The sequence below is a fragment of the Oncorhynchus clarkii genome, chromosome 6 (genome assembly GCF_045791955.1).
Source record: "Oncorhynchus clarkii lewisi isolate Uvic-CL-2024 chromosome 6, UVic_Ocla_1.0, whole genome shotgun sequence".
NCBI lineage: Eukaryota > Metazoa > Chordata > Actinopteri > Salmoniformes > Salmonidae > Oncorhynchus > Oncorhynchus clarkii.
This window is the reverse complement of record NC_092152.1, coordinates 4,165,626-4,193,073: the sequence shown is the minus strand read 5'-3', so window position 1 is coordinate 4,193,073 and position 27,448 is coordinate 4,165,626. Positions and strand designations below refer to the sequence as shown.

Below are 27,448 nucleotides of genomic sequence, written 5' to 3'. Positions count from 1 at the left end.
TCCAGCCATTATTATGAGCCTTCTTCCCCTCAGCAGCCTCCACTGTTAAATGTCAAATGTTGTATGATGATAGATGTGTTTTTATGACACTCAAGCATCTTTGGGTAACTTAAAAAGTGCAATAGAAAACCCATGTAGTGTTATTATCTTTTGTTCATGCCGTTGAGCTTTGCACCAACTGAACTTCATATGCCCTCATTTCACTTCACACAGCCAGATCAGATCACAGTTAGGTGAGCGTGGGGCTAGCTTTACTTTACGATGAGAACAACATCAAGAGAAGAAAGAAATCCCAAAATAATCAATTAGGATTTGACTACTCTTTGTGATTAAATTAAGGCCCAACAGCTCATTGGAGCCTCAAGCAGTGATATCATGTGCCCGTGCTTCCTCTGGCTGCGGATGGTACTCTGGGACTGCATCCCTAATAGCCCCCCCTAATTCCCTTAAAAGTGCACTACTATCATGTGCCTGAACTCTCCTCTGGCTCTCACTCCGGGGTTGCGTCCCAAACGGTATCCCAATTCTCTTTATAGTGCACTATACAGGAAATATGGTGCCATCTGGGACTCGTCTCATGCCGTCTCCCCTCGAAACACTTTGTAGGCAGTCCCTACAAAAGCGAGAGCAGAAAGAGCAGCTAGCTAGCCTATAGTTGGTCTGGCATATGTTAACATAATCCCCCGGGGGTATGTGACTTCACACATAAGGACACACTGACTGAAATCTAGGCAGATTTCACTTCTGCTGTAAAGAATGGGACACTCGTGACCTCATAGGACTTGTCCTAATGAACAAGGATACTAATGAACAAGGATACAACAAGAAAAAACAGGGGACTTTGATCCTCTCCTCCACCTGCATCTTTCAGTTAGTCAGTGATGGGGAAGGAGAGGTGGGGAAGGAGTGATGGGGAAGGTGTGATGGGGAAGGAGAGGTGGGGAAGGAGAGGTGGGGAAGGAGAGATGGGAAGGAGAGATGGGGAAGGACTGATGGGGAAGGAGTGGTGGGGAAGGAGTGATGGGGAAGTTGTGGTGGGGAAGGAGAGGTCAGGAAGGTGTGATGGTGTGATGGGGAAGGAGTGATGGTGTGGTGGGGAAGGTGTGATGGGGAAGGTGTGATGGTGTGATGGGGAAGGAGTGATGGTGTGGTTGGGAAGGTGTGATGGGGAAGGAGTGATGGGGAAGGTGGGATGGTGTGGTGGGGAAGGTGTGATGGGGAATGTGTGGTGGGGAAGGAGTGGTGGTGAGGTGGGGAAGGAGTGGTGGGGAAGGAGTGGTGGTGTGGTGGGATGGTGTGGTGGGGAAGGTGTGATGGGGAAGTTGTGGTGGGGAAGGTGTGATGGGGAAGGTGTGATGGGGAAGGTGTGATGGGGAAGGAGTGATGGGGATGGTATGATGGTGTGATGGGGAAGGTGTGATGGTGTGGTTGGGAAGGTGTGATGGTGTGATGGGGAAGGTGTGATGGTGTGATGGGGAAGGTGTGATGGGGAAGGTGTGATGGTGTGATGGGGAAGGTGTGATGGTGTGGTTGGGAAGGTGTGATGGGGAAGGAGTGGTGGGGAAGGAGTGATGGGGAAGGTGTGATGGTGTGGTGGGGAAGGTGTGATGGGGAAGGAGTAATGGTGAAGTTGTGATTGGGAAGGAGTGATGGTGTTGTGGGGAATGTGTGGTGGGAATGTGTGGTGGGGAAGGTGTGGTAGGGAAGGTGTGGTGGGGAAGGTGTGGTGGGGAAGGTGTGATGGAGAAGGTGTGATGGGTAAGTAGTGATGGGGAAGGAGTGATGGGGAAGGTGTGATGGTGTGATGGGGATGGTGTGGTGGGGAAGGTGTGGTAGGGAAGGAGAGGTGGGGAAGGTGTGATGGTGTGATGGGGAAGGAGTGATGGTGTGGTTGGGAAGGTGTGATGGGGAAGGAGTGATGGGGAAGGTGGGATGGTGTGGTGGGGAAGGTGTGATGGGGAAGTTGTGGTGGGGAAGGAGTGGTGGTGTGGTGGGGAAGGAGTGGTTGGGAAGGAGTAATGGAGAAGGTGGGATGGTGTGGTGGGGATGGTGTGATGGGGAAGGTGTGATGGGGAAGGTGTGATGGGGAAGGAGTGATGGGGATGGTATGATGGTGTGATGGGGAAGGTGTGATGGTGTGGTTGGGAAGGTGTGATGGTGTGATGGGGAAGGTGTGATGGTGTGATGGGGAAGGTGTGATGGGGAAGGTGTGATGGTGTGATGGGGAAGGTGTGATGGTGTGGTTGGGAAGGTGTGATGGGGAAGGAGTGGTGGGGAAGGAGTGATGGGGAAGGTGTGATGGTGTGGTGGGGAATGTGTGGTGGGAAGGTGTGGTGGGGAAGGTGTGGTAGGGAAGGTGTGGTGGGGAAGGTGTGGTAGGGAAGGTGTGATGGAGAAGGTGTGATGGGGAAGGAGTGATGGGGAAGGTGTAATGGTGTGATGGGGATGGTGTGGTGGGGAAGGTGTGGTAGGGAAGGAGTGGGGGTTCTCTGGTCATTGTGGGGAGGATGGGGGGGATGTAAGGGGAGACTCAGGGGACTGTAGAGTCGGAGGGAGGGTGACTGATAAGCAACCGTGGTTGTTGCGTGGGACGGGAGGAATGGAAGAATGGCCCTGAGAGGGGATGGCTGCGGTTTTGCGGACTCCTAATCAATTGTGCCATTTTGTTTGTTGACCAAACTCAATGAGTTGTTAAAGGCCATAAGCAAACAAGAAAATGCTCATCCAGAAGTGGCGCTCCTAGTGGCCGGGGACTTTAATGCAGGCAAACTTAAATCCATTTTACCTCATTCCTACCAGATTGTCACATGTGCAACCAGAGGGAAAACAATTCTAGATCACCTTTACTCCACACAAAGAGATGCGTACAAAGCTTTCCCTCGCCCTCCATTTGGAAAATCTGACCGTAATTCGATCCTCCTGATTTCTGCCTACAAGCAAAAACTAAAGCAGGATGTACCAGTGACTCTCTCTATATGGAAGTGGTCAGATGATGCAGATGCTACGCTACAGGACTGTTTCGCACAGACTGGAATATGTTCCGGGATTCATCCAATGGCATTGAGGAGTATACCATCTCAGTCACTGGCTTCAATAAGTGCATCGATGACGTCGTCCCCACATTGACCGTACGTACATTTCCCAACCAGAAGCCATGGATTACAGGCAACATCCACACCGAGCTAAAGGCTAGAGCTGCCGCCCTGCAAGGAGCAGGCGCATATAAGAAATCCCATATAAGAAATCCCACTATGCCCTCAGATGAACCATCAAACAGGCAAAGCGTCAATACAGGATTAAGATTGAATCCTACTACGCCGGCTCTGACACTCAGATGTGGCAGGGCTTAAACTATTACAGACTACCAAAGGAAACCCAGCCGCGAGCTGCCCAGTGACACAAGCCTACCAGACGAGCTATATGCCTTTTATGCTCACTTCGAGGCAAGCAACACTGAAGCATGCATGAGAGCACCAGCTGTTCAGGACGACTGTGTGATCACGTCCTCTGTAGCAGATGTGAGCAACACCTTTAAACAGGTCAACATTCACAAGGCCGCAGGGCCAAATGGATTACCAGGACGTGTACTCTGAGCATGCGCTGACCAACTGGCAAGTGTCTTCACTGATATTTTCAACCTCTCCTTGACCGAGACTGTAATACCTACATGTTTCAAGCAGACCACCATAGTCCGTGTGCCTAAGAAACGAAGGTAACCTGCCTAAATGACTAACCCCCGTGGCACTCACGTCTGTAGCCATGAAGTGCTTTGAAAGGCTGGTCATTGCTCACAACACCATCGTCCCAGAAACCCTAGACCCACTACAATTCGCATACCGCCCCAACAGATCCACAGATGACGCAATCTCCCAACAGATCCACAGATGACGCAATCTCACTCACACTCCACACTGCCCTTTCCCATCTGGACAAAAGGAACACCTATGTGAGAATGCTGTTCATTGACTACAGCTCAGCGTTCAACACCATAGTGCCCACAAAGCTCATCACTAAGCTAAGGACCCTGGGACTAAATACCTCCCTCTGCAACTGGATCCTGGACTTCCTGACGGGCCGCCCCCAGGTGGTAAGGGTAGGCAATAAAACATCTGCCATGCTGATCCTCAATACGGGGCCCCCTCAGGGGTGTGTGCTTACCCCTCCAGTACTCCCTGTTCACCCACGACTGCGTGGCCAACCACGACTCCAAGACCATTAAGTTTGTTGACGACACTACGGTGGTAGGCCTGATCACCGACAATGATGAGACAGCCAATAGGGAGGAGGTCAGTGTGGTGCCAGGATAACAACATCTCCCTCAATGTGAGCAAGACAAAGAAGACGATCATGGACTACAGCAAAAGGAGGGCTGTATTGGAGCGAGTTTGAGAGTTTCAAGATCCTTGGTGACCACATCACCAACAAACTATCATGGTCCAAACACACCAAGCCTCCACATTGACTCGGTACCGGTACCCCCTGTATATAGCCTCCACATTGACTCGGTACCGGTACCCCCCTGTATATCGCCTCCACATTGACAACTTTAGTTGAGGTGGGTGGATGGGGACTGAGGGGGTTGGGGGGGATGAGTTGGAAGGGAGCCTTTTGTGTTTATTTTCCATAGCAAATATTACTAAACTGTTGATCCTGTTCCTTATCTTTTTTTTTCTTTTTTTTTGTATTAAATTTGACCCCCTTGTTCGTGGTATCCAATTGTTTTAATAGTTACTGTCTTGACTCATCGCTACAACTCCCGTACGGGCTCGCGAGAGACGAAGGTTGAAAGCCATGCGTCCTCCGAAACACAACCCAACCAAGCCGCACTGCTTCTTAACACAGCGCGCATCCAACCCGGAAGCCAGCCGCACCAATGTGTCGGTGCACTGCGCCCGGCCCGCCGCAGGAGTCGCTTGTGCGCGATGAGACAAGGATAGCCCTACCGGCCAAACCCTCCCTAACCCGGTCGACACTGGGCCAATTGTGCGTCGCCCCACGGACCTCCGGGTCGCAGCCGGCTGAGACAGAGCCTGGGCTCGATCACAGAGTCTCTGGTGGCACAGCTAGTACTGCGATGCAGTGCCTTAGGGAGGCCCTCTGTTCCTTATCTTTGGATACATTTCTCTGATTGGTCTTTTGTTCTGTCAAGTGACAGTACAAAAAAAACATTAAATGAAAATACGAAATGAAAATGTGAAATGCAAATATAATAATTGAAAATATCTGAATTAATGTGACTTGTGACTTTAAGTGTTGTACCTGTAATCACAGCCAATCAGAAGGAAGCCCGCCGTTTTATCACAGCCAATCAGAATGAAGTTAAGGAGGAAGTGACTCACCCTTTTGTTGTCATATATTGACTTCTCATTGGTCAACGTCCCAAAGATTGTGGGCTGAAAGGGGAGAAGAAAAAAACAACTGATTTACATTCAGTTGAATGGACCAAATACCAATGACCTGAAAACCAACCACCTGAAAACCAACCACCTGAAAACCAATTACCTGAATATCAATTACCTGAATACCAATTACCTGAATACCAATTACCTGCGTTTCAAGTGATTCACATATCATATCACTGTACCCATAATGATGACTGCTGTTTTATCAACCACCTGAAAACCAATGACCTGCGTTTCAAGTGATTCACATATCATATCACTGTACCCATAATGATGACTGCTGTTTTATCAACCACCTGAAAACCAATGACCTGCGTTTCAAGTGATTCACATATCATATCACTGTACCCATAATGATGACTGCTGTTTTATCAACCACCTGAAAACCAATTACCTGCGTTTCAAGCGATTCACATATCATATCACTGTACCCATAATGATGTCTGCTGTTTTATCAACCACCTGAAAACCAATTACCTGCGTTTCAAGTGATTCACATATCATATCACTGTACCCATAATGATGACTGCTGTTTTATCAACCACCTGAAAACCAATTACCTGCGTTTCAAGTGATTCACATATCATATCACTGTACCCATAATGATGACTGCTGTTTTATCAACCACCTGAAAACCAATTACCTGCGTTTCAAGTGATTCACATATCATATCACTGTACCCATAATGATGACTGCTGTTTTATCAACCACCTGAAAACCAATTACCTGCTTTTCAAGTGATTCACATTTCATATCACTGTACCCATAATGATGACTGCTGTTTTATCAACCACCTGAAAACCAATGACCTGCGTTTCAAGTGATTCACATATCATATCACTGTACCCATAACGATGACTGCTGTTTTATCAACCACCTGAAAACCAATTACCTGCGTTTCAAGTGATTCACATATCATATCACTGTACCCATAATGATGACTGCTGTTTTATCAACCACCTGAAAACCAATTACCTGCGTTTCAAGTGATTCACATATCATATCACTGTACCCATAATGATGACTGCTGTTTTATCAACCACCTGAAAACCAATTACCTGCTTTTCAAGTGATTCACATATCATATCACTGTACCCATAATGATGACTGCTGTTTTATCAACCACCTGAAAACCAATTACCTGCTTTTCAAGTGATTCACATATCATATCACTGTACCCATAATGATGACTGCTGTTTTATCAACCACCTGAAAACCAATGACCTGCGTGTCAAGTGATTCACATACCATATCACTGTACCCATAATGATGACTGCTGTTTTATCAACCACCTGAAAACCAATTACCTGCGTTTCAAGTGATTCACATATCATATCACTGTACCCATAATGATGACTGCTGTTTTATCAACCACCTGAAAACCAATTACCTGCTTTTCAAGTGATTCACATATCATATCACTGTACCCATAACGATGACTGCTGTTTTATCAACCACCTGAAAACCAATTACCTGCGTTTCAAGTGATTCACATATCATATCACTGTACCCATAATGATGACTGCTGTTTTATCAACCACCTGAAAACCAATTACCTGCGTTTCAAGTGATTCACATATCATATCACTGTACCCATAATGATGACTGCTGTTTTATCAACCACCTGAAAACCAATTACCTGCGTTTCAAGTGATTCACATATCATATCACTGTACCCATAATGATGACTGCTGTTTTATCAACCACCTGAAAACCAATTACCTGCGTTTCAAGTGATTCACATATCATATCACTGTACCCATAATGATGTCTGCTGTTTTATCAACCACCTGAAAACCAATTACCTGCGTTTCAAGTGATTCACATATCATATCACTGTACCCATAATGATGACTGCTGTTTTATCAACCACCTGAAAACCAATTACCTGCGTTTCAAGTGATTCACATATCATATCACTGTACCCATAATGATGACTGCTGTTTTATCAACCACCTGAAAACCAATGACCTGCGTTTCAAGTGATTCACATATCATATCACTGTACCCATAATGATGACTGCTGTTTTATCAACCACCTGAAAACCAATTACCTGCGTTTCAAGTGATTCACATACCATATCACTGTACCCATAATGATGACTGCTGTTTTATCAACCACCTGAAAACCAAATCAAAAGGAGAAAACTCACATACAGTGGGGTAAAAACGTATTTAGTCAGCCACCAATTGTGCAAGTTCTCCCACTTCAAAAGATGAGAGAGGCCTGTAATTTTCATCATAGGTACACTTCAACTATGATATACAAAATGAGGGAAAAGAAATCCAGAAAATCACATTGTAGGATTTTTTATGAATTTATTTGCAAATGATGGTGCCCCACTATAGTTTAAAAGGGCCTTTATTATAATGCCATGTTCAATAGACAACATCTTTAAAACTCTGATGTGTTTTTACATGGCCTTCGTCAGGGACTACGGACAAATAAAGAAAAAAATGTCTCTCAGACATCTCCTCCGTGTTTATGTTTCTGTGCTCATTGCTATTCTAGTTCAGGCTGCGTGCCAACACAGTTCATTATACGCGTGGTTAGGTGTTATATGCTTGGTTAGGTGTTCTTGGCTTTGTCATCTTAATCCAGTTGTCTGTCTCTGCATCCGTACGAGGACTACCCACGGAGACAGAATGTATTATGTTGTACTATCTGGCTCTTTGGAGTTTAACTTTGGGCAGGGGATTGAAGTCCCAGCCACTTGGTGTGGGTGGGACCTATTACCTATATCTAGTGCACTACTTTAGACCAGGGCCTATAGAGCTATGGAAAAACATATTGCACTACTTTAGACCAGGGCCTATAGGGAATAGGGTGCACTACTTTAGACCAGGGCCTATAGGGAAAAGGGTACTCTACTTTAAACCAGGGTCTATAGGGAATAGGGTGCACTACTTTAGACCATGACCTATAGGGAATAGGGTGCACTATATTAGACCAGAGTCTATAGGAAATAGGGTGCACTACTTTAGACCAGGGTCTATAGGGAATAGGGTGCAGTACTTTAGACCAGGGTCTATAGGGAATAGGGTGCACTACTTTGGGAATGGACAGTGATTACTCAGAGAGGGCAGTGGTCTGTACTGGTCTGGAGCTCATGACCCCCTCTAAAGCAGTGTTTATCCCCCAGTGGTCTGTACTGGTCTGGAGCTCATGACCCCTCTAAAGCAGTGTTTCTGACCCAGTGGTCTGTACTGGTCTGGAGCTCATGACCCCTCTAAAGCAGTGTTTATCCCCCAGTGGTCTGTACTGGTCTGGAGCTCATGACCCCTCTAAAGCAGTGTTTATCCCCCAGTGGTCTGTACTGGTCTGGAGCTCATGACCCCCCTAAAGCAGTGTTTATCCCCCAGTGGTCTGTACTGGTCTGGAGCTCATGACCCCTCTAAAGCAATGTTTATCGCCCAGTGGTCTGTACTGGTCTGGAGCTCATGACCCCTCTAAAGCAGTGTTTAACCCCCAGTGGTCTGTACTGGTCTGGAGCTCATGACCCCCTCTAAAGCAGTGTTTCTGACCCAGTGGTCTGTACTGGTCTGGAGCTCATGACCCCTCTAAAGCAGTGTTTCTGACCCAGTGGTCTGTACTGGTCTGGAGCTCATGACCCCTCTAAAGCAGTGTTTCTGACCCAGTGGTCTGTACTGGTCTGGAGCTCATGACCCCCTCTAAAGCAGTGTTTCTGACCCAGTGGTCTGTACTGGTCTGGAGCTCATGACCCCCTCTAAAGCAGTGTTTCTGACCCAGTGGTCTGTACTGGTCTGGAGCTCATGACCCCCTCTCAAGCAGTGTTTATCCCCCAGTGGTCTGTACTGGTCTGGAGCTCATGACCCCCTCTAAAGCAGTGTTTCTGACCCAGTGGTCTGTACTGGTCTGGAGCTCATGACCCCCTCTAAAGCAGTGTTTCTGACCCAGTGGTCTGTACTGGTCTGGAGCTCATGACCCCCTCTAAAGCAGTGTTCATCCCCCAGTGGTCTGTACTGGTCTGGAGCTCATGACCCCCTCTAAAGCAGTGTTTCTGACCCAGTGGTCTGTACTGGTCTGGAGCTCATGACCCCCTCTAAAGCAGTGTTTCTGACCCAGTGGTATGTACTGGTCTGGAGTTCATGACCCCTCTAAAGCAGTGTTTCTGACCCAGTGGTCTGTACTGGTCTGGAGCTCATGACCCCTCTAAAGCAGTGTTTCTGACCCAGTGGTCTGTACTGGTCTGGAGCTCATGACCCCCTCTAAAGCAGTGTTTCTGACCCAGTGGTCTGTACTGGTCTGGAGCTCATGACCCCCTCTAAAGCAGTGTTTCTGACCCAGTGGTCTGTACTGTCTGGAGCTCATAACCCCCTCTAAAGCAGTGTTTATCTCCCAGTGGTCTGTACTGGTCTGGAGCTCATGACCCCCTGTAAAGCAGTGTTTCTGACCCAGTGGTCTGTACTGGTCTGGAGCTCATGACCCCCTCTAAAGCAGTGTTTATCCCCCAGTGGTCTGTACTGGTCTGGAGCTCATGACCCCCTCTAAAGCAGTGTTTCTGACCCAGTGGTCTGTACTGGTCTGGAGCTCATGACCCCCTCTAAAGCAGTGTTTCTGACCCAGTGGTATGTACTGGTCTGGAGTTCATGACCCCTCTAAAGCAGTGTTTCTGACCCAGTGGTCTGTACTGGTCTGGAGCTCATGACCCCTCTAAAGCAGTGTTTCTGACCCAGTGGTCTGTACTGGTCTGGAGCTCATGACCCCCTCTAAAGCAGTGTTTCTGACCCAGTGGTCTGTACTGGTCTGGAGCTCATGACCCCCTCTAAAGCAGTGCTTCTGACCCAGTGGTCTATACTGGTCTGGAGCTCATGACCCCTCTAAAGCAGTGTTTAACCCCCAGTGGTCTGTACTGGTCTGGAGCTCATGACCCACTCTAAAGCAGTGTTTCTGACCCAGTGGTCTGAACTGGTCTGGAGCTCATGACCCCTCTAAAGCAGTGTTTCTGACCCAGTGGTCTGTACTGGTCTGGAGCTCATGACCCCTCTAAAGCAGTGTTTCTGACCCAGTGGTCTGTACTGGTCTGGAGCTCATGACCCCCTCTAAAGCAGTGTTTCTGACCCAGTGGTCTGTACTGGTCTGGAGCTCATGACCCCCTCTAAAGCAGTGTTTCTGACCCAGTGGTCTGTACTGGTCTGGAGCTCATGACCCCCTCTCAAGCAGTGTTTATCCCCCAGTGGTCTGTACTGGTCTGGAGCTCATGACCCCCTCTAAAGCAGTGTTTCTGACCCAGTGGTCTGTACTGGTCTGGAGCTCATGACCCCCTCTAAAGCAGTGTTTCTGACCCAGTGGTCTGTACTGGTCTGGAGCTCATGACCCCCTCTAAAGCAGTGTTTATCCCCCAGTGGTCTGTACTGGTCTGGAGCTCATGACCCCTCTAAAGCAGTGTTTCTGACCCAGTGGTCTGTACTGGTCTGGAGCTCATGACCCCCTCTAAAGCAGTGTTTCTGACCCAGTGGTCTGTACTGGTCTGGAGCTCATGACCCCCTCTAAAGCAGTGTTTCTGACCCAGTGGTCTGTACTGTCTGGAGCTCATGACCCCCTCTCAAGCAGTGTTTATCCACCAGTGGTCTGTACTGGTCTGGAGCTCATGACCCCCTCTAAAGCAGTGTTTCTGACCCAGTGGTCTGTACTGGTCTGGAGCTCATGACCCCTCTAAAGCAGTGTTGCTGACCCAGTGGTCTGTACTGGTCTGGAGCTCATGACCCCCTCTAAAGCAGTGTTTCTGACCCAGTGGTCTGTACTGGTCTGGAGCTCATGACCCCCTCTAAAGCAGTGTTTCTGACCCAGTGGTCTGTACTGTCTGGAGCTCATAACCCCCTCTAAAGCAGTGTTTATCTCCCAGTGGTCTGTACTGGTCTGGAGCTCATGACCCCCTGTAAAGCAGTGTTTCTGACCCAGTGGTCTGTACTGGTCTGGAGCTCATGACCCCCTCTAAAGCAGTGTTTATCCCCCAGTGGTCTGTACTGGTCTGGAGCTCATGACCCCCTCTAAAGCAGTGTTTCTGACCCAGTGGTCTGTACTGGTCTGGAGCTCATGACCCCCTCTAAAGCAGTGTTTCTGACCCAGTGGTATGTACTGGTCTTGAGTTCATGACCCCTCTAAAGCAGTGTTTCTGACCCAGTGGTCTGTACTGGTCTGGAGCTCATGACCCCTCTAAAGCAGTGTTTCTGACCCAGTGGTCTGTACTGGTCTGGAGCTCATGACCCCCTCTAAAGCAGTGTTTCTGACCCAGTGGTCTGTACTGGTCTGGAGCTCATGACCCCCTCTAAAGCAGTGTTTCTGACCCAGTGGTCTGTACTGGTCTGGAGCTCATAACCCCCTCTAAAGCAGTGTTTATCTCCCAGTGGTCTGTACTGGTCTGGAGCTCATGACCCCCTGTAAAGCAGTGTTTCTGACCCAGTGGTCTGTACTGGCCTGGAGCTCATGACCCCCTCTAAAGCAGTGTTTCTGACCCAGTGGTCTGTACTGGTCTGGAGCTCATGACCCCTCTAAAGCAGTGTTTATCCCCCAGTGGTCTGTACTGGTCTGGAGCTCATAACCCCTCTAAAGCAGTGTTTCTGACCCAGTGGTCTGTACTGGTCTGGAGCTCATGACCCCCTCTAAAGCAGTGTTTCTGACCCAGTGGTCTGTACTGGTCTGGAGCTCATGACCCCCTGTAAAGCAGTGTTGCTGACCCAGTGGTCTGTACTGGTCTGGAGCTCATGACCCCCTCTAAAGCAGTGTTTATCCCCCAGTGGTCTGTACTGGTCTGGAGCTCATGACCCCCTCTAAAGCAGTGCTTCTGACCCAGTGGTCTATACTGGTCTGGAGCTCATAACCCCCTCTAAAGCAGTGTTTAACCCCCAGTGGTCTGTACTGGTCTGGAGCTCATGACCCCTCTAAAGCAGTGTTTCTGACCCAGTGGTCTGTACTGGTCTGGAGCTCATGACCCCCTCTAAAGCAGTGTTTCTGACCCAGTGGTCTGTACTGGTCTGGAGCTCATGACCCCCTCTAAAGCAGTGTTTATCCCCCAGTGGTCTGTACTGGTCTGGAGCTCATGACCCCCTCTAAAGCAGTGTTTCTGACCCAGTGGTCTGTACTGGTCTGGAGCTCATGACCCCCTCTAAAGCAGTGTTTATCCCCCAGTGGTCTGTACTGGTCTGGAGCTCATGACCCCCTCTAAAGCAGTGTTTCTGACCCAGTGGTCTGTACTGGTCTGGAGCTCATGACCCCCTCTAAAGCAGTGTTTCTGACCCAGTGGTCTGTACTGGTCTGGAGCTCATGACCCCTCTAAAGCAGTGTTTCTGACCCAGTGGTCTGTACTGGTCTGGAGCCTCTAAAGCAGTGTTTCTGGCCCAGTGGTCTGTACTGGTCTGGAGCTCATGACCCCCTGTAAAGCAGTGTTTCTGACCCAGTGGTCTGTACTGGTCTGGAGCTCATGACCCCTCTAAAGCAGTGTTTATCACCCAGTGGTCTGTACTGGTCTGGAGCTCATGACCCCTCTAAAGCAGTGTTTCTGACCCTGTGGTCTGTACTGGTCTGGAGCTCATGACCCCTCTAAAGCAGTGTTTATCCCCCAGTGGTCTGTACTGGTCTGGAGCTCATGACCCCTCTAAAGCAGTGTTTCTGACCCAGTGGTCTGTACTGGTCTGGAGCTCATGACCCCCTGTAAAGCAGTGTTTCTGACCCAGTGGTCTGTACTGGTCTGGAGCTCATGACCCCCTCTAAAGCAGTGTTTCTGACCCAGTGTTCTGTACTGGTCTGGAGCTCATGACCCCCTCTAAAGCAGTGTTTCTGACCCAGTGGTCTGTACCTGTCTGGAGCTCATGACCCCCTCTAAAGCAGTGTTTCTGACCCAGTGGTCTGTACTGGTCTGGAGCTCATGACCCCTCTAAAGCAGTGTTTCTGACCCAATTGGTCTGTACTGGTCTGGAGCTCATGACCCCTCTAAAGCAGTGTTTCTGACCCAGTGGTCTGTACTGGTCTGGAGCTCATGACCCCTCTAAAGCAGTGTTTCTGACCCAGTTGTCTGTACTGGTATGGAGCTCATGACCCCCTCTTAAGCAGTGTTTATCCCCCAGTGGTCTGTACTGGTCTGGAGCTCATGACCCCCTCTAAAGCAGTGTTTCTGACCCAGTGGTCTGTACTGGTCTGGAGCTCATGACCCCTCTAAAGCAGTGTTTCTGACCCAGTGGTCTGTACTGGTCTGGAGCTCATGACCCCCTCTAAAGCAGTGTTTATCCCCCAGTGGTCTGTACTGGTCTGGAGCTCATGACCCCCTCTAAAGCAGTGCTTCTGACCCAGTGGTCTATACTGGTCTGGAGCTCATAACCCCCTCTAAAGCAGTGTTTAACCCCCAGTGGTCTGTACTGGTCTGGAGCTCATGACCCCTCTAAAGCAGTGTTTCTGACCCAGTGGTCTGTACTGGTCTGGAGCTCATGACCCCCTCTAAAGCAGTGTTTCTGACCCAGTGGTCTGTACTGGTCTGGAGCTCATGACCCCCTCTAAAGCAGTGTTTATCCCCCAGTGGTCTGTACTGGTCTGGAGCTCATGACCCCCTCTAAAGCAGTGTTTCTGACCCAGTGGTCTGTACTGGTCTGGAGCTCATGACCCCCTCTAAAGCAGTGTTTATCCCCCAGTGGTCTGTACTGGTCTGGAGCTCATGACCCCCTCTAAAGCAGTGTTTCTGACCCAGTGGTCTGTACTGGTCTGGAGCTCATGACCCCCTCTAAAGCAGTGTTTCTGACCCAGTGGTCTGTACTGGTCTGGAGCTCATGACCCCTCTAAAGCAGTGTTTCTGACCCAGTGGTCTGTACTGGTCTGGAGCCTCTAAAGCAGTGTTTCTGGCCCAGTGGTCTGTACTGGTCTGGAGCTCATGACCCCCTGTAAAGCAGTGTTTCTGACCCAGTGGTCTGTACTGGTCTGGAGCTCATGACCCCCTGTAAAGCAGTGTTTCTGACCCAGTGGTCTGTACTGGTCTGGAGCTCATGACCCCTCTAAAGCAGTGTTTATCACCCAGTGGTCTGTACTGGTCTGGAGCTCATGACCCCTCTAAAGCAGTGTTTCTGACCCTGTGGTCTGTACTGGTCTGGAGCTCATGACCCCTCTAAAGCAGTGTTTATCCCCCAGTGGTCTGTACTGGTCTGGAGCTCATGACCCCTCTAAAGCAGTGTTTCTGACCCAGTAGTCTGTACTGGTCTGGAGCTCATGACCCCCTGTAAAGCAGTGTTTCTGACCCAGTGGTCTGTACTGGTCTGGAGCTCATGACCCCCTCTAAAGCAGTGTTTCTGACCCAGTGTTCTGTACTGGTCTGGAGCTCATGACCCCCTCTAAAGCAGTGTTTCTGACCCAGTGGTCTGTACCTGTCTGGAGCTCATGACCCCCTCTAAAGCAGTGTTTCTGACCCAGTGGTCTGTACTGGTCTGGAGCTCATGACCCCTCTAAAGCAGTGTTTCTGACCCAATTGGTCTGTACTGGTCTGGAGCTCATGACCCCTCTAAAGCAGTGTTTCTGACCCAGTGGTCTGTACTGGTCTGGAGCTCATGACCCCTCTAAAGCAGTGTTTCTGACCCAGTTGTCTGTACTGGTATGGAGCTCATGACCCCCTCTAAAGCAGTGTTTATCCCCCAGTGGTCTGTACTGGTCTGGAGCTCATGACCCCCTCTAAAGCAGTGTTTCTGACCCAGTGGTCTGTACTGGTCTGGAGCTCATGACCCCTCTAAAGCAGTGTTTCTGACCCAGTGGTCTGTACTGGTCTGGAGCTCATGACCCCCTCTAAAGCAGTGTTTATCCCCCAGTGGTCTGTACTGGTCTGGAGCTCATGACCCCCTCTAAAGCAGTGTTTCTGACCCAGTGGTCTGTACTGGTCTGGAGCTCATGACCCCCTCTAAAGCAGTGTTTCTGACCCAGTGGTCTGTACTGGTATGGAGCTCATGACCCCTCTAAAGCACTGTTTCTGACCCAGTGGTCTGTACTGGTCTGGAGCTCATGACCCCCTCTAAAGCAGTGTTTATCCCCCAGTGGTCTGTACTGGTCTGGAGCTCATGACCCCCTCTAAAGCAGTGTTTCTGACCCAGTGGTCTGTACTGGTCTGGAGCTCATGACCCCCTCTAAAGCAGTGTTTCTGACCCAGTGGTCTGTACTGGTCTGGAGCTCATGACCCCCTCTAAAGCAGTGCTTCTGACCCAGTGGTCTGTACTGGTCTGGAGCTCATGACCCCCTCTAAAGCAGTGTTTCTGACCCAGTGGTCTGTACTGGTCTGGAGCTCATGACCCCCTCTAAAGCAGTGTTTCTGACCCAGTGGTCTGTACTGGTCTGGAGCTCATGACCCCCTCTAAATCAGTGTTTCTGACCCAGTGGTCTGTACTGGTCTGGAGCTCATGACCCCCTCTAAAGCAGTGTTTCTGACCCAGTGGTCTGTACTGGTCTGGAGCTCATGACCCCCTGTAAAGCAGTGTTTCTGACCCAGTGGTCTGTACTGGTCTGGAGCTCATGACCCCCTCTAAAGCAGTGTTTCTGACCCAGTGGTCTGTACTGGTCTGGAGCTCATGACCCCCTCTAAAGCAGTGTTTCTGACCCAGTGGTCTGTACTGGTCTGGAGCTCATGACCCCCTCTAAAGCAGTGCTTCTGACCCAGTGGTCTGTACTGGTCTGGAGCTCATGACCCCCTCTAAAGCAGTGTTTCTGACCCAGTGGTCTGTACTGGTCTGGAGCTCATGACCCCCTCTAAAGCAGTGTTTCTGACCCAGTGGTCTGTACTGGTCTGGAGCTCATGACCCCCTCTAAAGCAGTGTTTCTGACCCAGTGGTCTGTACTGGTCTGGAGCTCATGACCCCCTCTAAAGCAGTGTTTCTGACCCAGTGGTCTGTACTGGTCTGGAGCTCATGACCCCCTCTAAAGCAGTGTTTCTGACCCAGTGGTCTGTACTGGTCTGGAGCTCATGACCCCCTCTAAAGCAGTGTTTCTGACCCAGTGGTCTGTACTGGTCTGGAGCTCATGACCCCCTCTAAAGCAGTGTTTCTGACCCAGTGGTCTGTACTGGTCTGGAGCTCATGACCCCCTGTAAAGCAGTGTTTCTGACCCAGTGGTCTGTACTGGTCTGGAGCTCATGACCCCCTCTAAAGCAGTGTTTCTGACCCAGTGGTCTGTACTGGTCTGGAGCTCATGACCCCCTGTAAAGCAGTGTTTCTGACCCAGTGGTCTGTACTGGTCTGGAGCTCATGACCCCCTCTAAAGCAGTGTTTCTGACCCAGTGGTCTGTACTGGTCTGGAGCTCATGACCCCCTCTAAAGCAGTGTTTCTGACCCAGTGGTCTGTACTGGTCTGGAGCTCATGACCCCCTCTAAAGCAGTGTTTCTGACCCAGTGGTCTGTACTGGTCTGGAGCTCATGACCCCCTCTAAAGCAGTGTTTCTGACCCAGTGGTCTGTACTGGTCTGGAGCTCATGACCCCCTCTAAAGCAGTGTTTCTGACCCAGTGGTCTGTACTGGTCTGGAGCTCATGACCCCCTCTAAAGCAGTGTTTCTGACCCAGTGGTCTGTACTGGTCTGGAGCTCATGACCCCCTCTAAAGCAGTGTTTCTGACCCAGTGGTCTGTACTGGTCTGGAGCTCATGACCCCCTCTAAAGCAGTGTTTCTGACCCAGTGGTCTGTACTGGTCTGGAGCTCATGACCCCCTCTAAAGCAGTGTTTCTGACCCAGTGGTCTGTACTGGTCTGGAGCTCATGACCCCCTCTAAAGCAGTGTTTCTGACCCAGTGGTCTGTACTGGTCTGGAGCTCATGACCCCCTCTAAAGCAGTGTTTCTGACCCAGTGGTCTGTACTGGTCTGGAGCTCATGACCCCCTCTAAAGCAGTGTTTCTGACCCAGTGGTCTGTACTGGTCTGGAGCTCATGACCCCCTCTAAAGCAGTGTTTCTGACCCAGTGGTCTGTACTGGTCTGGAGCTCATGACCCCCTCTAAAGCAGTGTTTCTGACCCAGTGGTCTGTACTGGTCTGGAGCTCATGACCCCCTCTAAAGCAGTGTTTCTGACCCAGTGGTCTGTACTGGTCTGGAGCTCATGACCCCCTCTAAAGCAGTGCTTCTGACCCAGTGGTCTGTACTGGTCTGGAGCTCATGACCCCCTCTAAAGCAGTGTTTCTGACCCAGTGGTCTGTACTGGTCTGGAGCTCATGACCCCCTCTAAAGCAGTGTTTCTGACCCAGTGGTCTGTACTGGTCTGGAGCTCATGACCCCCTGTAAAGCAGTGTTTCTGACCCAGTGGTCTGTACTGGTCTGGAGCTCATGACCCCCTGTAAAGCAGTGTTTCTGACCCAGTGGTCTGTACTGGTCTGGAGCTCATGACCCCCTCTAAAGCAGTGTTTCTGACCCAGTGGTCTGTACTGGTCTGGAGCTCATGACCCCCTCTAAAGCAGTGTTTCTGACCCAGTGGTCTGTACTGGTCTGGAGCTCATGACCCCCTCTAAAGCAGTGTTTCTGACCCAGTGGTCTGTACTGGTCTGGAGCTCATGACCCCCTCTAAAGCAGTGTTTCTGACCCAGTGGTCTGTACTGGTCTGGAGCTCATGACCCCCTCTAAAGCAGTGTTTCTGACCCAGTGGTCTGTACTGGTCTGGAGCTCATGACCCCCTCTAAAGCAGTGTTTCTGACCCAGTGGTCTGTACTGGTCTGGAGCTCATGACCCCCTCTAAAGCAGTGTTTCTGACCCAGTGGTCTGTACTGGTCTGGAGCTCATGACCCCCTCTAAAGCAGTGCTTCTGACCCAGTGGTCTGTACTGGTCTGGAGCTCATGACCCCCTCTAAAGCAGCGACTGTTTCTGACCCAGTGGTCTGTACTGGTCTGGAGCTCATGACCCCCTCTAAAGCAGTGTTTCTGACCCAGTGGTCTGTACTGGTCTGGAGCTCATGACCCCCTCTAAAGCAGTGTTTCTGACCCAGTGGTCTGTACTGGTCTGGAGCTCATGACCCCCTCTAAAGCAGTGTTTCTGACCCAGTGGTCTGTACTGGTCTGGAGCTCATGACCCCCTCTAAAGCAGTGTTTCTGACCCAGTGGTCTGTACTGGTCTGGAGCTCATGACCCCCTCTAAAGCAGTGTTTCTGACCCAGTGGTCTGTACTGGTCTGGAGCTCATGACCCCCTCTAAAGCAGTGTTTCTGACCCAGTGGTCTGTACTGGTCTGGAGCTCATGACCCCCTCTAAAGCAGTGTTTCTGACCCAGTGGTCTGTACTGGTCTGGAGCTCATGACCCCCTCTAAAGCAGTGTTTCTGACCCAGTGGTCTGTACTGGTCTGGAGCTCATGACCCCCTCTAAAGCAGTGTTTCTGACCCAGTGGTCTGTACTGGTCTGGAGCTCATGACCCCCTCTAAAGCAGTGTTTCTGACCCAGTGGTCTGTACTGGTCTGGAGCTCATGACCCCCTCTAAAGCAGTGTTTCTGACCCAGTGGTCTGTACTGGTCTGGAGCTCATGACCCCCTCTAAAGCAGTGTTTCTGACCCAGTGGTCTGTACTGGTCTGGAGCTCATGACCCCCTCTAAAGCAGTGTTTCTGACCCAGTGGTCTGTACTGGTCTGGAGCTCATGACCCCCTCTAAAGCAGTGTTTCTGACCCAGTGGTCTGTACTGGTCTGGAGCTCATGACCCCCTCTAAAGCAGTGTTTCTGACCCAGTGGTCTGTACTGGTCTGGAGCTCATGACCCCCTCTAAAGCAGTGTTTCTGACCCAGTGGTCTGTACTGGTCTGGAGCTCATGACCCCCTCTAAAGCAGTGCTTCTCACCCAGTGGTCTGTACTGGTCTGGAGCTCATGACCCCCTCTAAAGCAGTGTTTATCCCCCAGTGGTCTGTACTGGTCTGGAGCTCATGACCCCCTCTAAAGCAGTGTTTCTGACCCAGTGGTCTGTACTGGTCTGGAGCTCATGACCCCCTCTAAAGCAGTGTTTCTGACCCAGTGGTCTGTACTGGTCTGGAGCTCATGACCCCTCTAAAGCAGTGTTTCTGACCCAGTGGTCTGTACTGGTCTGGAGCTCATGACCCCCTGTATAAAGCAGTGTTTCTGACCCAGTGGTCTGTACTGGTCTGGAGCTCATGACCCCCTCTAAAGCAGTGTTTCTGACCCAGTGGTCTGTACTGGTCTGGAGCTCATGACCCCCTCTAAAGCAGTGCTTCTGACCCAGTGGTCTGTACTGGTCTGGAGCTCATGACCCCCTCTAAAGCAGTGTTTCTGACCCAGTGGTCTGTACTGGTCTGGAGCTCATGACCCCCTCTAAAGCAGTGCTTCTGACCCAGTGGTCTGTACTGGTCTGGAGCTCATGACCCCCTCTAAAGCAGTGTTTCTGACCCAGTGGTCTGTACTGGTCTGGAGCTCATGACCCCCTCTAAAGCAGTGTTTCTGACCCAGTGGTCTGTACTGGTCTGGAGCTCATGACCCCCTCTAAAGCAGTGTTTCTGACCCAGTGGTCTGTACTGGTCTGGAGCTCATGACCCCCTCTAAAGCAGTGTTTCTGACCCAGTGGTCTGTACTGGTCTGGAGCTCATGACCCCCTCTAAAGCAGTGCTTCTGACCCAGTGGTCTGTACTGGTCTGGAGCTCATGACCCCCTCTAAAGCAGTGTTTATCCCCCAGTGGTCTGTACTGGTCTGGAGCTCATGACCCCCTCTAAAGCAATGTTTATCGCCCAGTGGTCTGTACTCGTCTGGAGCTCATGACCCCTCTAAATCAGTGTTTATCCCCCAGTGGTCTGTACTGGTCTGGAGCTCATGACCCCTCTAAAGCAGTGTTTATCGCCCAGTGGTCTGTACTGGTCTGGAGCTCATGACCCCCTCTAAAGCAGTGTTTCTGACCCAGTGGTCTGTACTGGTCTGGAGCTCATGACCCCCTCTAAAGCAGTGTTTATCCCCCAGTGGTCTGTACTGGTCTGGAGCTCATGACCCCCTCTAAAGCAATGTTTATCGCCCAGTGGTCTGTACTGGTCTGGAGCTCATGACCCCTCTAAAGCAGTTTTTATCCCCCAGTGGTCTGTACTGGTCTGGAGCTCATGACCCCTCTAAAGCAGTGTTTATCCCCCAGTGGTCTGTACTGGTCTGGAGCTCATGACCCCCTCTAAAGCAGTGTTTCTGACCCAGTGGTCTGTACTGGTCTGGAGCTCATGACCCCCTCTAAAGCAGTGTTTATCCCCCAGTGGTCTGTACTGGTCTGGAGCTCATGACCCCCTCTAAAGCAATGTTTATCGCCCAGTGGTCTGTACTGGTCTGGAGCTCATGACCCCCTCTAAAGCAGTGTTTCTGACCGAGTGGTCTGTACTGGTCTGGAGCTCATGACCCCTCTAAAGCAGTGTTTCTGACCCAGTGGTCTGTACTGGTCTGGAGCTCATGACCCCCTCTAAAGCAATGTTTATCGCCCAGTGGTCTGTACTGGTCTGGAGCTCATGACCCCCTCTAAAGCAGTGCTTCTGACCCAGTGGTCTGTACTGGTCTGGAGCTCATGACCCCCTGTAAAGCAGTGTTTCTGACCCAGTGGTCTGTACTGGTCTGGAGCTCATGACCCCCTCTAAAGCAGTGCTTCTGACCCAGTGGTCTGTACTGGTCTGGAGCTCATGACCCCCTGTAAAGCAGTGCTTCTGACCCAGTGGTCTGTACTGGTCTGGAGCTCATGACCCCTCTAAAGCAGTGTTTATCCCCCAGTGGTCTGTACTGGTCTGGAGCTCATGACCCCCTCTAAAGCAATGTTTATCGCCCAGTGGTCTGTACTGGTCTGGAGCTCATGACCCCCTCTAAAGCAGTGTTTCTGACCCAGTGGTCTGTACTGGTCTGGAGCTCATGACCCCCTCTAAAGCAGTGTTTCTGACCCAGTGGTCTGTACTGGTCTGGAGCTCATGACCCCCTCTAAAGCATTGTTTATCGCCCAGTGGTCTGTACTGGTCTGGAGCTCATGACCCCTCTAAAGCAGTGTTTATCCCCCAGTGGTCTGTACTGGTCTGGAGCTCATGACCCCTCTAAAGCAGTGTTTATCCCCCAGTGGTCTGTACTGGTCTGGAGCTCATGACCCCCTCTAAAGCAGTGTTTCTGACCCAGTGGTCTGTACTGGTCTGGAGCTCATGACCCCCTCTAAAGCAGTGTTTATCCCCCAGTGGTCTGTACTGGTCTGGAGCTCATGACCCCCTCTAAAGCAATGTTTATCGCCCAGTGGTCTGTACTGGTCTGGAGCTCATGACCCCTCTAAAGCAGTGTTTATCCCCCAGTGGTCTGTACTGGTCTGGAGCTCATGACCCCCTCTAAAGCAATGTTTATCGCCCAGTGGTCTGTACTGGTCTGGAGCTCATGACCCCCTCTAAAGCAGTGTTTCTGACCCAGTGGTCTGTACTGGTCTGGAGCTCATGACCCCTCTAAAGCAGTGTTTCTGACCCAGTGGTCTGTACTGGTCTGGAGCTCATGACCCCCTGTAAAGCAGTGTTTCTGACCCAGTGGTCTGTACTGGTCTGGAGCTCATGACCCCCTCTAAAGCAGTGCTTCTGACCCAGTGGTCTGTACTGGTCTGGAGCTCATGACCCCCTGTAAAGCAGTGCTTCTGACCCAGTGGTCTGTACTGGTCTGGAGCTCATGACCCCCTCTAAAGCAGTGCTTCTGACCCAGTGGTCTGTACTGGTCTGGAGCTCATGACCCCCTCTAAAGCAGTGTTTCTGACCCAGTGGTCTGTACTGGTCTGGAGCTCATGACCCCCTCTAAAGCAGTGTTTATCCCCCAGTGGGCTGTACTGGTCTGGAGCTCATGACCCCTCTAAAGCAGTGTTTCTGACCCAGTGGTCTGTACTGGTCTGGAGCTCATGACCCCCTCTAAAGCAGTGTTTCTGACCCAGTGGTCTGTACTGGTCTGGAGCTCATGACCCCCTCTAAAGCAGTGTTTCTGACCCAGTGGTCTGTACTGGTCTGGAGCTCATGACCCCTCTAAAGCAGTGTTTCTGACCCAGTGGTCTGTACTGGTCTGGAGCTCATGACCCCCTGTAAAGCAGTGTTTCTGACCCAGTGGTCTGTACTGGTCTGGAGCTCATGACCCCCTCTAAAGCAGTGCTTCTGACCCAGTGGTCTGTACTGGTCTGGAGCTCATGACCCCCTCTAAAGCAGTGTTTCTGACCCAGTGGTCTGTACTGGTCTGGAGCTCATGACCCCCTCTAAAGCAGTGTTTATCCCCCAGTGGTCTGTACTGGTCTGGAGCTCATGACCCCCTCTAAAGCAGTGTTTCTGACCCAGTGGTCTGTACTGTGTACGTCTATCCACACGGGGTACTTGAGAAGATTTGCAAGTCCAGAGTCCTAATGATAAGTTGCCATTGAAGGGGTGGTCAACATGGGAACCAATGCCCAATAGCAGTAATATCTCTGACCTTGCCAGTTAATGGCCAGGGAGCATACAGCCAGTCCAGTGGGGCAGGCGAAGTACCTAGCCGCTCCCATTTTACAGACTTATTAGTAATGAATACGCTGAGACGAGGCCAAGTCCTATAAAACATTTATAGGGCTGTACTGGATTTAAACAGGACTCAGCGGAAAGCATGTGTTCCCTATGGCTCTTGGGTAAAAATAAAAGGCACCCGATCAGAAAGATGGCTAAACGTTTGGTGCGTAACCTGGGTCTTCTCGAAATGATGCCAAACGGTCGTTTTGAGTTCGTTCTTAGTATCGGACGGTTTTGCCCAGATGAAAGGCGTCGTTACAAAGTTATGGCAATTATGTCTAAATATCTAACTTGGATCAATAGAAAAACATCTAGACTGTGTCCCTTGTGTTCACTAACCAGAACACACTGCACTTAAATCAATCGCTTCTACTTTCCTAAGACGTGGGCATGTTTTCCGAAACATATAGTTCATTACCAAATAATGCTCTGGTCAGAAGTAGTGGGAATAAGGGTGCCACACACACTTGTGTTTGTTTCAACCCAGAGGCCGACCACACAGTACATCGTTGGGTTCAACGCTGGAGCCGGTAGCTACGAGTCCAAGATAAGAGGATTGTTTTATGATTTATACCTCGGAGTGTTCGCGTTAATGCTTGTGACCTCGGATTACCTTCTTAGAACCTCGTGAGTGTTCTAGAACACTCTGTTCCATTGGCGTGAGTGAGAGTCTAACGGTGTTCTGACCAACAAACTTAGCGGGGGGACACAGATGATCATTACCTTGATTACAGTCGCTACAGAAACCGCTGCAGCACAGTGAATGGCCATGTGTCCTCTTGAACTGCCTGTGACCTCTCTCGGTGTGCCTTGTTGTTGTTGACAAACAAAACGTCAACCTCTGCCCTTTCACCTTTTCTTCTTCCCTGACCTTAAGTACTTAGGGTAATTAGTCCTGAAGCATTGTCTATTTTATGTGTTTGTTCAAATGTCAATAAAGTTTTGGTTTTGGTGTTTAAAAAAAAAGCACACACTCATTCCATTTGGTGATTGGACCTAATTGTCTTTCCTCAGACGGACGTCTGGAGGACGTTGGCCACCGGGAGGAGACCTAAGGAAAATTCTACTAACCCATGATGGAATCAGACAACTGATGGAACAGAGACCAGCCACCCAGACAACTGATAAAACAGAGACCAGCCACCCAGACAACTGATCAAACAGAGACCAGCCACCCAGACAACGGATACAACAGAGACCAGCCACCCAGACAACGGATACAACAGAGACCAGCCACCCAGACAACTGATAAAACAGAGACCAGCCACCCAGACAACTGATAAAACAGAGACCAGCCACCCAGACAACTGATAAAACAGAGACCAGCCACCCAGACAACGGATACAACAGAGACCAGCCACCCAGACAACTGATAAAACAGAGACCAGCCACCCAGACAACTGATAAAACAGAGACCAGCCACCCAGACAACTGATAAAACAGAGACCAGCCACCCAGACAACGGATACAACAGAGACCAGCCACCCAGACAACTGATAAAACAGAGACCAGCCACCCAGACAACTGATAAAACAGAGACCAGCCACCCAGACAACTGATAAAACAGAGACCAGCCACCCAGACAATTGATGGAACAGAGACCAGCCACCCAGACAACTGATGGAACAGAGACCAGCCACCCAGACAACTGATAAAACAGAGACCAGCCACCCAGACAACTGATAAAACAGAGACCAGCCACCTGGACAACTGATAAAACAGAGACCAGCCACCCAGACAACTGATAAAACAGAGACCAGCCACCCAGACAATTGATGGAACAGAGACCAGCCACCCAGACAACTGATGGAACAGAGACCAGCCACCCAGACAACTGATAAAACAGAGACCAGCCACCCAGACAACTGATAAAACAGAGACCAGCCACCTGGACAACTGATAAAACAGAGACCAGCCACCCAGACAACTGATGGAACAGAGACCAGCCACTTGGACAACTGACGGAACAGAGACCAGCCACCCAGACAACTGATAAAACAGAGACCAGCCACCCAGACAACTGATAAAACAGAGACCTGCCACCCAGACAACTGATACAACAGAGACCAGCCACCCAGACAACTGATAAAACAGAGACCAGCCACCCAGACAACTGATGGAACAGAGACCAGCCACCCAGACAACTGATGGAACAGAGACCAGCCACCCAGACAACTGATGGAACAGAGACCAGCCACCCAGACAACTGATGGAACAGAGACCAGCCACCCAGACAACTGATAAAACAGAGACCAGCCACCCAGACAACTGATAAAACAGAGACCAGCCACCCAGACAACTGATGGAACAGAGACCAGCCACCCAGACAACTGATGGAACAGAGACCAGCCACCCAGACAACTGATGGAACAGAGACCAGCCACCCAGACAACTGATACAACAGAGACCAGCCACCCAGACAACTGATAAAACAGAGACCAGCCACCCAGACAACTGATACAACAGAGACCAGCCACCCAGACAACTGATAAAACAGAGACCAGCCACCCAGACAACTGATGGAACAGAGACCAGCCACCCAGACAACTAATAAAACAGAGACCAGCCACCCAGACAACTGATGGCACTGAGGAGTATTTCTGTCTGTAATAAAGCCCTTTTGCGGGGGAAAAAAATCCTTCTGATTGGCTGGAGCCTGGCTCACCAGTGGGTGTTTTCCGGTTCTTCTGGACTGCTCTACTCTTGAACATGTCCTGCGTATGAAAGGTGACTGTTCTGCAACAGGGAGACTAGCGGCAGAGAAACTGCAGAGTCTACAAAAACAAAAATATGTTTACCGTAAAGTCAGGAATGTTACCTACCCGCTGCTTGGAGGCGTGCCTCAGGCCTAGATGGGGCTGACTTCGAGACTGTGGGGAAGAGAGGAAAGCGAGAGAGAGAGAGAGAGAGAGAGAGAAAGAGAGAAAGAGAGAGAGACGGGGGGCATAGGGAGAGAGGAGAGAGAGAGAGAGAGAGAGAGAGAGAAAGAGAGAAAGAGAGAGAGACGGGGGGCATAGGGAGAGAGGAGAGAGAGAGAGAGAGAGAAAGAGAGAAAGAGAGAGAGACGGGGGGCATAGGGAGAGAGGAGAGAGAGAGAGAGAGAGAGACGGGGGGCATAGGGAGAGAGGAGAGAGAGAGAGAGAGAGAGACGGGGGGCATAGGGAGAGAGGAGAGAGAGAGAGAGAGAGAGAGACGGGGGGCATAGGGAGAGAGGAGAGAGAGAGAGAGAAAGAGAGAGAAACGGGGGGCATAGGGAGAGAGGAGAGAGAGAGAGAGAGAGACGGGGGGCATAGGGAGAGAGGAGAGAGAGAGAGAGAAAGAGAGAGAGACGGGGGGCATAGGGAGAGAGGAGAGAGAGAGAGAGACGGGGGGCATAGGGAGAGAGGAGAGAGAGAGAGAGAAAGAGAGAGAGACGGGGGGCATAGGGAGAGAGGAGAGAGAGAGAGAGAGAGACGGGGGGCATAGGGAGAGAGGAGAGAGAGAGAGAGAAAGAGAGAGAGACGGGGGGCATAGGGAGAGAGGAGAGAGAGAGAGAGAGAGACGGGGGGCATAGGGAGAGAGGAGAGAGAGAGAGAGAAAGAGAGAGAGACGGGGGGCATAGGGAGAGAGGAGAGAGAGAGAGAGAGAGACGGGGGGCATAGGGAGAGAGGAGAGAGAGAGAGAGAAAGAGAGAGAGACGGGGGGCATAGGGAGAGAGGAGAGAGAGAGAGAGAGAGACGGGGGGCATAGGGAGAGAGGGGAGAGAGGAGAGAGAGAGAGAGAAAGAGAGAGAGACGGGGGGCATAGGGAGAGAGGAGAGAGAGAGAGAGAGAGACGGGGGGCATAGGGAGAGAGGAGAGAGAGAGAGAGAAAGAGAGAGAGACGGGGGCATAGGGAGAGAGGAGAGAGAGAGAGAGAGAGACGGGGGGCATAGGGAGAGAGGAGAGAGAGAGAGAGAAAGAGAGAGAGACGGGGGGCATAGGGAGAGAGGAGAGAGAGAGAGAGAGAGACGGGGGGCATAGGGAGAGAGGAGAGAGAGAGAGAGAAAGAGAGAGAGACGGGGGGCATAGGGAGAGAGGAGAGAGAGAGAGAGAGAGACGGGGGGCATAGGGAGAGAGGAGAGAGAGAGAGAGAGAGACGGGGGGCATAGGGAGAGAGGAGAGAGAGAGAGAGAGAGAGAGAGAGAGAGACGGGGGGCATAGGGAGAGAGGAGAGAGAGAGAGAGAAAGAGAGAGAGACGGGGGGCATAGGGAGAGAGGAGAGAGAGAGAGAGAGAGACGGGGGGCATAGGGAGAGAGGAGAGAGAGAGAGAGAAAGAGAGAGAGACGGGGGGCATAGGGAGAGAGGAGAGAGAGAGAGAGAGAGACGGGGGGTATAGGGAGAGAGGAGAGAGAGAGAGAGAAAGAGAGAGAGACGGGGGGCATAGGGAGAGAGGAGAGAGAGAGAGAGACGGGGGGCATAGGGAGAGAGGAGAGAGAGAGAGAGAGAGACGGGGGGCATAGGGAGAGAGGAGAGAGAGAGACGGGGGGCATAGGGAGAGAGGAGAGAGAGAGAGAGAGAGACGGGGGGCATAGGGAGAGAGGAGAGAGAGAGAGAGAAAGAGAGAGAGACGGGGGGCATAG

The 27,448-nt window shown here is 50.8% G+C and overlaps 3 protein-coding genes across 3 annotated transcripts in view; all 3 read right to left on the bottom strand.

The window, feature by feature from the left end:
* Window positions 1-25,681, bottom strand: part of LOC139411868 (ras-GEF domain-containing family member 1B-A-like) — a 130,379-nt gene extending 104,698 nt beyond the window's left edge. The window contains exons 1-2 of the mRNA XM_071158617.1: window positions 25,670-25,681; window positions 5,340-5,393 (exon numbers count right to left, since the gene is read on the bottom strand). The gene's annotated coding sequence lies outside the window, so the exon portion shown is untranslated. The remainder of the gene's footprint in view (window positions 1-5,339; window positions 5,394-25,669) is intronic.
* On the bottom strand, window positions 872-2,497 carry LOC139411821 (uncharacterized). The gene has a single exon (XM_071158562.1). It carries the CDS (start codon window positions 2,495-2,497, stop codon window positions 872-874), a length of 1,626 nt encoding a protein of 541 aa, XP_071014663.1.
* LOC139411820 (phosphatidate cytidylyltransferase 1-like) overlaps window positions 5,247-27,448 on the bottom strand; it is a 66,956-nt gene continuing 44,754 nt past the window's right edge. Inside the window, exon 6 of the mRNA XM_071158561.1 lies at window positions 5,247-5,393. Coding sequence (XP_071014662.1) covers window positions 5,247-5,393 — 147 coding nt within the window. The remainder of the gene's footprint in view (window positions 5,394-27,448) is intronic.